Here is a 16,274-nt window from a genome sequence, read left to right on the forward strand (position 1 = left end):
AGTGCAGTCTTACAATTGCCTTATACAGTGGGATTATGACTTCCCTATCTCTACAGACCATTGTTTGATAAATCATCAATAAGACACCATGGGCTTTTCTGGCCAGCTATCTATATTGCTAAGAGAACTTCATATCCACTCATAACTACCAGATCTCTTTCTTCCTTTAGTGTTTTTAATTCAACCAAGTGTATAATTTATTTTGGGGTTGCTTTACCCAAATGTGAGACCTTGCATTTTTCTGCTTTACAGTGATCACTAACCACTGTCACAATCTTTACACCATTTGCAAATTTTGGCAACACACCCTCATCAATATCATTTATGAAAATCAGAAATAAAAGTGGTCCAACAACTGATAATTGGAGTCCCCACATCTGACATTATACCAAATCTGAGGAGCATACATTAATAACAACCCTCTGCCTCCTGGCCTGCAGCCAACCTGCAGTCCATCTGAGAATTTTACCTGTGATTCCAACATGTTCCAGCTTATACAGTAGCCTCTCATGAGGGAGTAAGTCAAATGCCTTGCTAAAATCCAAATAAACTATACTGATATAATTCCTTACATCTGGCACAGGAGTAACTATGTCAAAATAGTAACCAGGTTAGATCAACATGATTTTCCCTTAACAAAACTATCAACTGAGTTGTTGATAGTTTTTTTCCTTTAGAATTCCATTTCTGTCTAAATGCACTCAATTATTGCATCCAAGATTACCTACTTCACTCCTAGAACTCTTGTCTTTATGTACTGGTGATACACTGACACTTCTCCAGTCCAAAGGAATCTCTCCCAAGTTCAATGATGCCTTCATGCTTGAAAGTTTTTCTAATGAACAATCTTCTGTAATTTTGAAATCACTAATTTCATATATCACAGCCTCACTTACAACAGAATCTTTTCACCATCAAGGGCCTTCCTTCTGTAACGATTGATACAAAGTGCCTATTCAATCAATGAGCAACATCAGCTGGGTTATCTAAGACTTTCCCGCACCCATTATAAAAGGGTCCAATCTTATTCATTTTCTTCTTTGTATTCATATACATGAAAAACTTCGTCTCCATTCTTTACTCTCTTAGCCAGTACTTTCTCACATTCAGCCTTTTCCCACCCTAACCTTGTCTTTGGTACTATTACAGATCAACTTGTAGTACTTTTCATTACTCTGTAACTTTCTGATGCCATCTTTTTATGATCTATTAGACTAGCCAGCTCTGCATCTATCCACCTCGGCATCCCCTTTAGCTACATTTTTTTAATGGTATATATGCATTCATGGCTTCTATGACTATTGCTCTCCCTCTGTAATCTGCTCAGTTGATAGATGCAGTGTAGTACCTTAAACTGTCATAGTCCCCTTAATTGAAATTAGAACCCATGCCTTTACCATAAACAACTATAACATTTTTTTTTCAACTTCCAAATAATGACTGTGATCAATTCCTGCTAATGTTTCCTGTACCATGAGCCCTATATGTCATCTGATTTGTGAGTAATGATCAGGTTTAGAATATTCTTTCTCCTATTACTTTCTATAACAAGCTAGTACAAGTAATAATTATCTAATTTATTTAAAAATTTTGTTGCCCGTGTTGAGTTTCTCTTCTGCTTACTCCAATCAACCAACCAATCAAGAGGGGCAAATTGAAATCACCCATAATAAGACAATCACACTTGCATGCCCATTCTATCTGCATGTAAAGATACTCGTCATAGTTTTCACAATCTTCTGGTCTGCAGATTACTCCCATCTAATTTACTTCTTACTAACTCACACCACACAAATCCTATTCTGGCATGAATAACTTCTGAATCTGTGAAAGCTCTTTTCACATTTGGGCTGCTTTTGATAAGAAGCCCCATGAAGTTATTTAAGTTTGGTTCTCTAGAATGAGCTTTCCATTCATTTGAAAAATCACTACCCAATGGGACTTCTTGCCTATATTGGCTGTTAGAACAATAAACAAGAACTCTTGAGATATGTGCAAACATTACTTTGACCCATATTATCAGACAATTGTCTATATTACTCCTGCATCCCTCCCCCCAAATAGCAGTTTCACTGAACCTTTAAGGTATCCTCAGTAATGCTGGCAGAAACCTTTGCACCACATTTATTCAAATCAATCTCATCTCTACAAAACAGATTCCTTCTACTTACAAGTGTGTGCCACACTGATAAATTCTTCTCCCCCAAACTCCAAAAGCCCTTCAGAGACTTTATACATACATATCTGTATTATATTATCTGTAGAAGTGTGACAGGCTAATCTCAAGTTATGGACTGATAAACTCAGACTGACTCACAAAGGGTAAACAAACTCCCTCCACTTGAAATCATCTAAATATAAACTTGACTGGAGAGATTTTTATGAATTCCTCTAGTCGCTGACAGGAATATTTATAGCAAGTATTATCTTCATAAAAGTTACATCCTTCAACCACTATTTTAAAGGTTGGTTGTAATAACATACTTACCTCTTTTCATAGCAAAATGAGACAGCCATGTAATACTCATAGTATCATAAGGAGAATTAATCACCAAAAATAAAGGGAATTAATCACCAAAAATAAAATAGCTACTAAAATTGCTAAGAAACTACTTGATTACAAATTTTTCTATTCCCTCCCTACCACCAATTATCATTTGGAATGGGGAAAAGAATGGCCTGCCCCCAAACCCAAACTCATTAATTATAAATTTTTCCTTATACTAACAAGGACGTTTTATTTCAGCCAAGACTTTTGAACAAGTCATTTTCTTTGTTGGAGTTATCCATAAAAATTGATACAAATTACCAACACTCTTTATACCATGATAAAATCATACTGTAAAGAGTGAAGGCAATTTGTAAAAATCTTCATGGACATTTTAGATTAGGGAATTAACTGTTACTTTCACTTGTTAACAAATCAAGTCCAGAAAATAGTGATTTGTTTATAGGAAGAAAGACTTCATTTCATGATCTATTTAATAAGCAGATTCTATACATTTAACTAACATATAAAAAATGCATAAAAGGACAGCATAAGAATTTACCATTAAACCTATCTATTGCTTCCTGCCTCTGGCTTCCAGTCACACCACCATCAATTCTTTCATATTTATAGCCTTCATGTTCTAAAAAATCTTCTAAAATGTCCAGCATTTTTGTCATCTTAAAAAAATAAAATAATAATTAATAAATTAACACATATATTGGAATATATGGATACCTACAGTATATATGCAGAACACAAGTATCCAAATAAATTTTAGCATATACAAGTATCCAAATAAATTTTGGCATATACAAGTATCCAAATAAATTTTAGCATATACAAGTATCCATATATTTGTATATTACAGGCGGACGTAATGTTTAATCACTGATTTGACACCATTAGTCTGTTCTGTTTATACTTCACATTGTTCAATAATTGATTTATTATATGTATATTATAATTTAAATAGGTAACATAAATTTACCAAACTGACCTGTGAAAAAATAAGTACACGATGTCCATCCTCGTGCAGTTTTTGGAGCATCTTTTGTAGCAAAATTAGTTTTCCACATCCTTTAACCAAGGAAACACCTTCGTATGCTCCATTTGGAAGTTTTGGTGCTTCCTACAATAAAGAATACATAATTACTGCACTAGAAATATATAATAACATGAGTAACAAATTTCAAGTTAATATATTTCTATTCATCAAATCCTTATATTTTTCCTAATTTAATATGCAGGTATATATTTGGAATTTATGATGGAAACTTTGGAATTGCACCATTTTAACCCAATTTATTGTGAATCCTACAGTATCAGAGAGCTCTCACTGTTATAGAATACCACAAAAACAGAAATTCTGAAGTTCTAAAAATAAGACTGTTCGTGTAGAGAGAAAATTATATATAGTTTTGTTTCGTTAATTATATAATCACAATAGTGCTGTATTTAGGTTTAGACCTAAATGGTTGTCAAATGAACTAATGAGACTCGTGGCAGATAAGAAAAATGCATGGGATGCATATAAATTATCAGGTGATACAGAAGCCTATGGCAGATATAAGCTAGTCTGTAATCAAGTCACAAAGGAGATTAGGCGAGCGAAGGCAGATTACGAGAAATCTTGGACAAAGGATGCTAAGAAAAACAGAAAGAATTTTTTTACTTATATAAACTCTAAAAGAAAGGGGATGAATCAGATTAGTCCACTTGATATTGATGGTTCGACTGTTGATGATCCTGCTCAGATAGCAAACAAACTGAATAAGTATTTTGCATCTACATTCACACTTGAGGAGTTACTAAGGAAGAAAAATGCCAGAAGGTTATCAAATTGTAGCAGGGTGCTTAATGATTTTGTAATAACTGAGAGCAAAGTGGAGGAGAAATTGTTGAAGTTAAACATAAGAAAGACACCTGGGGTGGATGAGATCTATCCAGTTATATTAAAGGAGGCGGCAAAGGAGCTAAGCAAACCCTTAGCCATAATTATGAGAGCATTCTTGGATTCAGAGGAGGTCCCCACGGACAGGAGATGTGAAAATGTATCCCCAATTCACAAAGGGGAAATCAAAGGGTGACACGAGTAATTACAGACCAGTTAGTTTAACTTCTGTTCTGGGTAAAATAATGGCGTCACTGGTTAAAGATGCACTGCAGGATCATACAGACAAGAGTGCAGCAATAATTCAGAAACAGCATGGGTCTGTTAAGGGAAAGTCTTGTCTGACAAATCTAATTGGATACTATGATGTGGTTACAAAGGAACTGGATGCAAAAAATAATTTTTATATCATATACAGTCAGTCCTCATATAGCACGGTAGTTGTGTTCCTAGAAACCCTCGTGCAATATAAACAACAGGCCCTATGAGAAAAATAGGGTTAGGTGCCGACCACCTAAGATTGAACACACATTTGTAACCAAAACATTACCAAACACAATAAATAATTGTAATATGTAATAAAATACTTACGTATTTTATTACAACTATTACGTAATAAAATATTGCTAATGCTTTTGTTTCTATCATAAGCAAACTTGTTTTTTGTTTGATTTTCGATCCAAACAGATGACAGCTGTTCCATCTGTTCCAATTTTTTGTGTCTTAATCTAATGTTCCTGCTATGAAAGTTTTTTTATTTTCTCTGCATTCTTTGTAATTCCCGGCGTTGCCTCATTTAGGTCTGTAGCACATGCAATATCACATGGTCTTTCATTTTGCTCAAAGCGTTTCAAAATTTCATATTTTTTCTCAATCAACAGAAGCGGACTGGCCATAAGCCTTACAGGGGAAACCCCGGTGGACCGAAGGCTGGTGTGATTTTGGCCATAAACCATAGAATGAGGCAACTACAAATTTTCCTGGGTAAGAATTTTTGACTCAGTCCGCTTCTGTTTATTGATATTGCTTTTCTTTTTCTCTCTGAATCTGCAGTGTCTTCACCAGGACACTTCCTTTTCACACCTTAAGTATTTTACTCATTTTTAGGGAATAAAGCACAATTACAAAACAAGGAGGCATGCTTGATACACATAAACAAAGCTGCACGCGTGTAGCAACTGAATAAACAACCCCGTAAAGGCAGAGATACACTATTAACACCTCACATTTTACTAAAGCACATTTCTAGGAGTTACTACCATAAAACAATAAAAACAATTTCCAGTTGCGTTTCTGCTAGTGGAATCTGTTATAAACTGGTAGTAAACTTGATCTAATTGCATTTGCGATTATACCGACAGCTGGAATTGTGTTGGTTTTTACGTTATTATGGTGAAATGTGTTTCTCCTTCACTGATATATTGTTCCCCTATTTATAAATCGTGTATGATCGAATTCGTGTAATGTAAACACGTGTTATACGAGGACTGACTGTACTTGGATTTCAGGAAAGTTTTGACGCTGTTGCACATGGAAGAGTACTGTACAAATTGGAGCAGAATGGTATTAAGGGTAAGTATGGATAAAAGAGTGGTTGAGTGGGAGAAGACATAGGGTGGTAATCAATGGGCGCTGCTCTTCGTGGACTAATGTTATTAGTGGAGTCCCTCAGGGTTCAGTGTTGGGTCCATTATTGTTTTCTGTATTTATAAATGATATTGATGATGGTATATCAAGCTTGATGTCCAAGTTTGCAGATGATACAAAAGTTAGCAGGGTTGTTAATGACAGTAATGGCGGTATGCTACTGCAACAGGTTCTAGAAAATTTGGGCACATGGGCTGAGAAATGGCAACTGAAGTTTAAATTGACAAAATGCAAAGTACTGCATATGGGTAGAAGTAACCCCAGAGGAAAGTACCAACTGTGTGGTACTACACTTAGGGCGGTAGAAAATGAAAAAGACCTGGGAGTAATTGTGCAGTCAGATATGAAGTTTTCTGAGCATGCAGACAGGCTGCAAGAGCAGGTCATGGGGTTTTGTCAATGATATACAGGAACTTTGCTAGCAGGGAAAAGGAGGTGATCATCCCTTTGTATAAGGCAATGGTTAGGCCATGCTTTGAGTACTTCATACAGGTCTGGAGGCCTCATTTCAGGAAAGATGTAGATTTTCTTGAGCATGTACAGAGAAGGGCAAAATGATTGGTGAGGGAAATGAAGGGATCCTCTTACCAAGAGAGGTTTAAGTTCTGCAAATTGCACTGGCTGGAGACTATGCACCTGTGAGGTGATCTGATTGAGGTGTATAAGGCCTTGAATGGGTTGAGCATGCTGAATTCTAATGGGATTCTTCCACTTGCTCAGATTACAAACCTAAGGCGGCATAAATTCAAATTGAGGGAAGACAGTTGTAGAATAGATGTTCAGAAATTTGCCTTTAGCCAGCGGGTGATTAATTGCTGGAACAAATTTCCATCTGTTGTTGTGGAAGTTGATAGCTTAAATAAATTCAAGGGAGGAACTGGACAAACATTTAGAGGGAATGGCTGTGTGAATTTTTTTTTTTTTTTTGGCTGATGCTACATAAGCTCATATGCTTGCTTTCTTGCATCACATGCCTCTATTACTATTTAGTTAACTCTGCTGGTTGCCTAATGGGTGCCTCGTAAAAATAATGCTTCCACATTAAACACATTAATGATTAAAAATCTGAAATTTTTTTCTAGCTTCTTAAAAATAAATAAGCTTTATATTTAAGATATGTTCACTGAATGTAGTACTTTCAGTTTTGAAGTCTACCTTGATGTTTTTCAAAATGACTTATTCTTTCCCTCATGGGTTTTATCTGTTGTTACTACTTAAACCTAATTCCAACAAGATGGTGTTAGGCCTTGTACAATAGCTGCTGTACTGATTTTTAGAAGAAAGCATTTGGAAACAGAGTACTTCAGTTTTCCAACATTCATGGTAGAGATTATACTTGGCCACATCAATCATCCAATTTAAATTCGTTACTATTTTCAATGGAGGATATCTCATAAACAAAATGTTCAAAATTAATCCCCACATAGTTGATAATTTGTAAGAGTGAATACAGAGTGGAATTTTCAATCTACATAAAACCTTTTCAAGATGTACTGAAGAATTTATTTTTGATTTTCATATGTCATTTTCTAAAGGAGGGGGTTCATTAAATGTTTTGCACTGAGAACTTATCTCCTATGCATACACTCACTTTAAATAAACAATTAATAAGGAATGAGATGTTCCCTATACATAAGCAAATGAAATAATTTGATGAATTAAAAAAAAAAAAAATCACCCTATATTAGCTTAACACAATTACGTTTCAATTTGGTCTTTAAAAAAGAAAAAGATCTTGAAGCCGATACACAAATTTATCAGAAGTTAAGATAAAATATTGGAAGTTACGATAAAATTAAGATTCCTAAACATATTTGATTTGAAATTATTGTATGCTTATTAAAATAAATCAATGTAACAATTTTTATATCACTGTCGTTACTGTCAATATTAGATATTAATATTAATTATTAATAATATAAAATTTTATGGTAGTAATAATTCAGATATTTGAACTTCAGTATATAACAAATTACACAGATAAATTATGTTAAAAACTAATTCAAAATTAACTGGTGTCCAAAGAGTGAAGCAACTGATGTACATCAATAACTGCAAAATATTACAGGTAGTTTCCGACTTTATCAGTTAACTTGTTCCTAACATGCGCTTGTAAAACGAAAACTCGTAAAGCGGGAATTTATTTCCCATAGACATTACGTAATGTTAAAAACAGGGGTTGCGTTCTCAACAATGAAATATGACCATAATAATGTTAAATAAAGGTTAGCAAAACATTAGTTTATGCTTAAACAATGATTTATTTATCCAAAGAAATGAAAACAGAGCTTTAAAATCAAGCAAATTACAACAATAAAGAAATTATATATGTCACACAAATGTTAAAGAATGTTTATTCTTCTTCATCATCATCGACTAAATGCACACTCGTTGTTGGAAGCAAAAGGAGTCGTCTTCTTCGGAAATGCTTCAAGAGTCATTTGTTTCCAAGACAATCTTCTTTTTTTTTATAAATTTCACGATTGCATGCATAAGCATTTTTTAAAATCTGTAGCAACTTTTCTAGTGTGCTTGAAATTTGAATCTTATAACTTGAAAATCTCAATTGCTTTTTCTATGTGTTGAAAAGCTTCATCAAGCCCTTTGAGGGTGAAGGAATGAACAGAAGTTTCAGTTGTTAAATATTTTTCTTCCTCAGTTTCTTCACAGTTTGCCATTTCAAGGTCTTCATTTGTGAGCTCTCTATTGAGTGTTTGAAGCAGATCAGTGACGTCAGTTGTAGAGACCTCAAGCTGTAATTAGTTAGCAATATTAAAGACTGCTTCTGTTTCATTTTGTACAATCTCTGCTTGTTCTTGAAATCCTTCAAAATTATCAATAAACTAATGACAGAGTTTATTGCAAACATCTGTGATGTTCTTCTCTGCAATTTTGTCCCAGGCTCATTTTATTATTTTGATTGCATCTAAAATATGGAATTCTTTCCAAAATTCTTTAAGAGTTTGACCTCCATCCTTATCTCTGCCAGAACAAATAAACGCATGCACAGTAGTACTGTATTGTATAGCTACATGCAAGGTTTGAAATTCTGTATTTATGAATGTTTAGCATTTATTTATTGCAATTAATGTTAAGATTTTCGATTCTGTTGATACTTGATACTAGAAAAAAAAAGAACTCATAAACCCGGGAACTGCCTGTACATATTTACACTGCATACTTCTGAATGGAACTTAGCAGTGCCACAGAAAAGAAATTGCTTCAGGTCAGATTATTTACATTAGGATTCAATGAAGAGTTAAAGTCCTGTGATCTGCATCTCTTTAAAACTACGGGAAAAAAAATGAGCCCACTTAAACCGGAGCTCACAACCACTGACTGTGGAAGGCAACAAACATTTCACATGCTCTTTATAGATGAATCAAGTCTGACCCTACAGATTCTCTACAGGTAATTTTTAGAGATATACGTCAGTGTAATTTATGTAATAGCATGAAAAGTGACAGATACGAAGGGGTGTGTGTGTGTGTGTGTGTGTGTGTGTGTGTGTGTGTGTGTGTGTGTGTGTGTGTGTGTGTGTGTGTGTGTGTGTGTGTGTGAGAGAGAGAGAGAGAGAGAAAGAGAGAGAGAGAGAGAGAGAGAGAGAGAGAGAGAGATTTTAAGATATTTGGCTATTTTAACTTTCAGACACCAGTGAAACAAGTTTCATCATTGTACCATAATGTTTTTACCCAAAATTTTATTAAGATATCATGTCCAATATTCTTACTCATGTCTTCTGATCCTCGCCTCCACATTTATAAACTATAAAGATGATTTAAACTATAAACAAAAAATTACTATGGTTACTGTATGTAATAAGGAGTCTATTCAGAATCAACCAACAAAATACCTACTCAGAGTATACAGGAATCAATATCATTAACTTCTTGCCTTCTTACCTGGCCGGCTGCAGGAAATAAATAAGGATGATTACAACACTTTTTTAAGTCCATCATAATGTTAAGTAGAGAAACCTGATGGCCACCTCCTTTAGCATTTAAAGCTTCAAAATTCCGTGTTAAAATGAATTTATAATATTTCCTAAAGATAAAAGATGATTAATGAATAACTAGGTGGGAATAAGAAAACAAAATTTAAGCATATTATTCAAAAGATAAATAAACATCATATTGCAACAAATACACAGAACGTTTAAAATTTTTTTTACTTATAGGAAATTTAATTATTTAAATATCTAAATCATATCAGACATTTAAATTTCATGTAGTGGTGTGGTTTGCATGTGATCAAATATCAGAGGAAACATTAATAACCAAATTTATGACATACAGGAGCCTGGAAAACAAGGAGTTGGGGAATTCAGTCCTTGCCCTGGGTCATAAATGAATAAGTAAATACATGGGTTGTGTCAGGGTAACTAAGAATAAGAACTTGTGCATGTATACTTGCATCTACAATAATGCTAGGAGCATTGTAAATAAATTTGATGAATCTGAAGTACTGATTAAGTCATCAAATGCAGACATTGTAGGAATCGTAGTAGTAGTAATGGCGAATGATGCAAGAAAATGAGCTTATATAACACCAGCCCAAAAAAAAAAAAAAAAAAAAAATCAATGTTCACCCATCCTTAATCTCCAAAAATTTGTCTAGTTCTCCCTTGAACTTCAACTGATCCACTTTCGCAACAACACATGGAATCCTGTTCCAACAATCATCCACCCACTGGCTGAAGGCAAATTTCTGTACATCAATCTTGCAAACATACTTACTCAACCTGAATTTATGTCCCCTCATGTGTATAGTCTCAGCAAGTGGAAGAATGCCATTAACATTCAGCTTACTCAATCCATTCAAGGTTTCAAACACCTCAATCAGATCTACCTGCAGTTGCCTAGTCTCAAGACACTGCAATTTGCAGAACTAAAGCCTTTCCAGTTAAGAGCACATTTTAGTTCCCTTCTCCAATCTGGTTACCCTTTTCTGCATCCATTCCAGCACAACTACATCCTTCCTAAGGTAAGGCCTCCAGACCTTTATACAGTACTACTCAAGATGCAGTCTAACCATGACCTTATACAAAGGGATAATCACCTTATCTCTGCTAGCAAAGTTTCTGTATATCACCGGCAAAACCCAATGAGCTGTCCTGGCAGCATGTTTGTACTGCTCAGAGAATTTCATGTCTCACTGCACAATTACCCCGAGCTTTTTTTCCATTCTCTACTACCCTGAGTGTAGTACCACACAGTTCATATGTTACTCTGGGGTTATTGTTGCTATCCACGTGTAGTACCTTGCAATTGTCATTGTAAAACTTTAGTTGCCACCTTCTTAATCTACAACTGCCATTTCTCAGACCATTGACCCAATTTTCCTAGATCATGTTAGTATTAGTATTAGCTATGGTCACATGGTGCGAGGAAGCCTGTGGCTTATGCTGCACCAACCAAAAAATAAAAAATAATAATAATAAATAAATAAATTTAAAAAAAATAATAATAATAAGAAAAAGAACATTTTTAAAAAATAAATAATTAATAAGAGAAAAGGAAACAGACATCCTATGCGTTTCCCTCCTCCTGTAGGTATCCAGCTGACCTTTGAATTTCTGCAAATTGTTGGCCTCAACCACCAATGTAGGCAACTTATTCCAGTAATTTATAACTCTCTGGTTAATAAAACTTCTAGCAATCCAATCTAAATACCCCCACCACCCCCATAAATTGAAATTATGGCCCCTAGTTCTAGAATCATTTATAACCATGAAAATTTCATCCTCATTCATTTTACTTATGCCTCTCAGAGCCTTAAACACCTCACTCAAGTTTCCTCTAAAGTGCCTAGTTTCCAAGCTCTCCAACCCACACATTCGAAGACTTTCTTCATATGGATGCCCTTTTGCTGATCTCACCAGGCAAGTTACTCATCTTTGGACCCTTTCAAGAAGCACAATGTCTTTCTTCGGGTGTGGTCTAAATACTCGAAAACAGCATTCCATGTGTGATCTAATAACAGCCTTATATAATGGGATTATGATGTCCTTATCTCTACTAGCAAGTATTCGATAAATCATCAATAGGACACCATGGGCCATCCTTGCAATCTGTCTATAATGCTGGGAGAACTTCATGTCTGACCATATCATAACTCCCTGTCCCTTTCTTCCACTACTGACTTTAGTTCGACTCCACCAAGTGTATAAGTTATTTTGGGGTTACTGTACCCCAAGTGCAATACCTTACACTTTGCTGGATTAAAACATAGCTGCCATTTTTCTGACAATCCCTGAAGTCTATCTAAGTCATTCTGAAGAAGCTCTGCTTGGCAGCAATCATTAACTACTCTTCCAATCTTTACATCATCTGGAAATTTAGACATCACGCCCTCTATCCCTTCATCGATGTCATTTATGAAAATCAAAAACAACACTGGTCCTAATACTGATCCTTGGGGAAACCCACTTCTTACATCAACTCAATTAAGAGTAGGAGACCGGCGGAATTACTTGACAAGTACAGGTCACTGATGAAAAAAAGCCGTGAATTAGGGTTGAAATTGAAAGTGTCTGCAATTCTGCCCAGACACGATAGGAGGGAGTATATGATGAGAGCCCTGTCAATCAATTCGGCCCTGGAAAGATTGTGCAGGGCTCAAGGGGTAAAATTTTTTTCAGCCTGGTCTGTACTTGTTAACAGGAGAGACTGCTTCTACAGGGATGGGATACACTTAAATAGAAAGGGTGCAAGAATGTTTGCTGATGCTATCGAGGCAATGTTAGGCGGGTCGGAAAACTGCTAGATTGGGGGGATACAAGGACTAATAGATTAACAGTAGCCACTGGCAGAGGTGAAAGTGATTCTTGCACTGCTTCTATTGGAATGAGCCGCAGCCTGGAAAATAAGATGCAGGATATTTCAGGATATTTCAGAGACTGCTGGGAATCATTGGGGTACAAGTAAACACATGGGTTGTGTTAGGGTAGCTAAGAAAAAGAACAGGTGCATGTATACTTGCGTGTACACCAATGCTAGGAGTTTAGTAAATAAATTTGATGAATTTGAGGTATTGCTCAAAACATCAAAGGCAGATATTGTAGGGATTTCAGAGACGTGGTGTCACACAGATATAAGGAATGCAGAACTGGAATTTGGGGAGTACAATGTCTACAGAAAGGATAGACAGGATAGGAAGGGAGGAGGGGTTATGCTATTAGTTAAAAAACACATAAAATCCAAGGAAGTGAAGCCAGTCGACATCGCTGGACAGTGCAGTGTCGAGTCAGTTTGGTGTGACATAAGCATGGGGAGATCAAAATTGAGAGTAGGAGTGTGCTATAGGCCTAATGACTCTGATGAGTATAATAAGAAACTGTACAGGGAAATAGAGTGGGCCAGTAAATCAGAGAGTCTTATAATGGAGATTTTAATTTCCCAGATATTGACTGGAATTTGGGGGCTGGTCACTCACACACTAGCAGGGCTTTTGTGGATTTATTGGATGATTGTTTTCTACATCAGCATGTTCGGGAGGCAACTAGAGGGAGTAATACTCTTGATTTGATTATCAGTAGTGATTCTTCATGCATTAAGAATCTGCAGATAAATGAACCACTAGGTGGCAGTGATCACCGTGTGCTGAAGTGGGAGTTACTCAAAGAGATAACTACCATTAGGGGTAAAGGGAAGGGGTATTGCTTTCGTAAAGGTGACTACAATGGACTGAGACAGTATTTAAATTCTATACAGTGGGATCAACTGATGATATTGCCAACAGCAAATTCAAAATGGGAAGCATTCAAAGAACTTATCTTGGAAGCTACTAGGCTTTACATACCAACTAAGAAATATTGTTCAAGGTTTAGGCCTAAATGGATGTCATATGAACTAATGAGGCATATGGCAGAGAAGAAAAATGCATGGGATACATACAAATTAACACATGTGCCACAGAAGCCTATGATAGATACAAAGTGATCTGTAACCAAGTTACAAAGGAGGTTAGGCAGGCGAAGGCAGATTACGAGAGATCCTTGGCAAGGGATGCGAAGAAAAACAGCAAAGAGTTCTTTACTTATGTAAACTCTAGAAGAAGGGGATGAATCAGATTGGTCCACTTGAGATCGATGGGTCAACTGTTGATGACCCTGCTCAGGTAGCTAACAAACTAAATGAATATTTTGCATCGACATTCACACATGACGAGTTATTCAGCGAGGGGAATGCCAGAGGTGTATTCAACTCTAGCAGTAAGCTAGAGAATCTTGTAATAACTGAGAGCAAAGTGGAGGAGAAATTGTTGAAGATAAACACAAGAAAGGCACCTGGGGTGGATGGGATCTATCCAGTTATATTGAAGGAGGCAGCAAAGGAAGTAAGCAAACCCTTAGCCATAATTATGAGAGCTTCCTTGGACTCAGGGGATGTACCCACGGACTGGAGATGTGCAAATGTGACCCCAATTCACAAAGGGGTGATCAAAGGCTGACACAAGTAATTATAGACCTGTGAGTTTAACTTCTGTTCCCGGAAAATTAATGGAGGCACTGGTTAAAGAAGCACTGCAGGATCATCTAGACAAAACTTCAGTTATAGCTAGGACACAGCATGGTTTTGTTAAGGGTAAGTCTTGCCTGACCAATTTGATTGGATACTATGATGCAGTCACAAAAGAACTGGATGCAGGGAATAACTTTGATATTATATACTTGGATCTTAGAAAGGCTTTTGATACTGTTGCACATGGAAGACTGCTGCACAAATTGGAGCAGTGTGGCATTGGAGGCAAATTGCTGCTATGGATAAAGGGGTGGTTGAGGGGGAGAAGACAGAGAGTGGTAATCAATGGACACTGCTCATCGTGGACTAATGTTATTAGTGGAGTCCCTCAGGGTTCAGTATTGGGTCCTTTATTGTTTTCTGTATTTATAAATGATATTGATGATGGTATATCAGGCTTAATGTCCAAGTTTGCAGACGATACAAAGGTTGGCAGGGTTGTCAAGGACACTACTGACACTATGCTACTGCAACAGGATTTGGAAAGGTTGAGCAGATGGGCTTCGAGGTGGCAAATGAAGTTTAACATTGACAAATGTAAAGTACTACATATGGGAAACAGCAACCCCAGAGCAACGTATCAACTCTGTGGTACTACACTGACAGTGGTAGAGAATGAAAGGGACCTGGGGGTGGTTGTGCAGGCAGATATGAAGTTCTCTGAGCAGTGCAGACGGGCTGCAAGAGTAGCTCGTGGTGTATTGTCAATGATATATAGGAATTTTTCTAGCAGGGATAAGGAGGTGATTATTCCCTTGTATAAAGCAATGGTCAGGCCACACCTAGAGTACTGTATACAGGCCTGGAGGCCTCATTTCAAGAAGTATGTAGAGCTGCTGGAACGAGTACAGAGAAGGGCAACTAGATTAGTGAATGGGACAAAGGGGTGCTCTTACAAAGAAAGGCTTAAGTTTTGCGAATTACAGTGTCTGGAAACTAGGCACCAGCGAGGTGATCTGATAGAGGTATACAAAGCCTTGAATGGTTTGAGCATGCTCAATGCTGATGGGATTCTTCCTCTTGCTCAGAATAATCACCTGAGAGGGCAAAAATTCAAATTGAGGAAAGACAGATATAGGATAGATGTGCGGAAATTTGCCTTTAGCCAGCGGGTGGTTGGTAGGTGGAACAGACTTCCATCCCTTGTCGTGGAAGTTGATAGCCTAAATAAGTTTAAGGCTCAGCTGGACAGGTATTTCGAACGAACAGAGGGATAAGTGGAAGTGGTTATTTTTATTTATGTTACTTTCTTTTTTTTTTTTGGCTGATGCTGCATAAGCTTGCTTTCTTGCATCAAATGCCTCTACTAATGCTAATGCTAATTTGCAGAATAACCATTTATCACAATCCTCTGCCTCCTGCCGTGAAGCTATCCAGCTAAGGGTTTTCCCTGTGATTCCTACCTGTTCTGTCTAATAAAGTAACCACTCATATGGGACTGAGTCAAATGCTTTGCTGAAATCCAAATAAACAATGTCGAAATTATTCCCTAAATCCAGTTCACACATGACCTGTCAAAATGGCTAACCAGATTTGTTAAACATGATTTTCCCTTTACAAAATCATGCTGTGTATCCTTCAGAATTCCATTTCTATCTAAATGATCCCGAATTCCACCCTTGATCACTGTCTCCATGATTTTCCCTACTACCGAAGTTAGCCTGACCGGCCAGTAATTTCCCACTTCACTCTTAGAATCGCCCTTATGTACTGGAGATACATT

General features: G+C 36.5%; 1 protein-coding gene across 3 annotated transcripts in view; it reads right to left on the reverse strand.

The window, feature by feature from the left end:
* The window catches only part of LOC150086692 (ATP-dependent chromatin remodeler CHD5-like), a 683,856-nt gene that overhangs the window by 236,999 nt on the left and 430,583 nt on the right, over window positions 1–16,274 (reverse strand). For all 3 annotated transcript variants that reach the window (XM_090372691.1, XM_090372693.1, XM_090372692.1), the window contains 3 exons: window positions 9,932–10,073; window positions 3,489–3,620; window positions 3,051–3,168 (listed from right to left, as the gene is read on the reverse strand). In XM_090372691.1, coding sequence (XP_090228817.1) covers window positions 3,051–3,168; window positions 3,489–3,620; window positions 9,932–10,073 — 392 coding nt within the window. The remainder of the gene's footprint in view (window positions 1–3,050; window positions 3,169–3,488; window positions 3,621–9,931; window positions 10,074–16,274) is intronic.

The sequence above is a fragment of the Mastigoproctus giganteus genome, chromosome 4 (genome assembly GCF_048544385.1).
Source record: "Mastigoproctus giganteus isolate SK-2022 chromosome 4, ASM4854438v1, whole genome shotgun sequence".
Lineage (NCBI taxonomy): Eukaryota > Metazoa > Arthropoda > Arachnida > Uropygi > Thelyphonidae > Mastigoproctus > Mastigoproctus giganteus.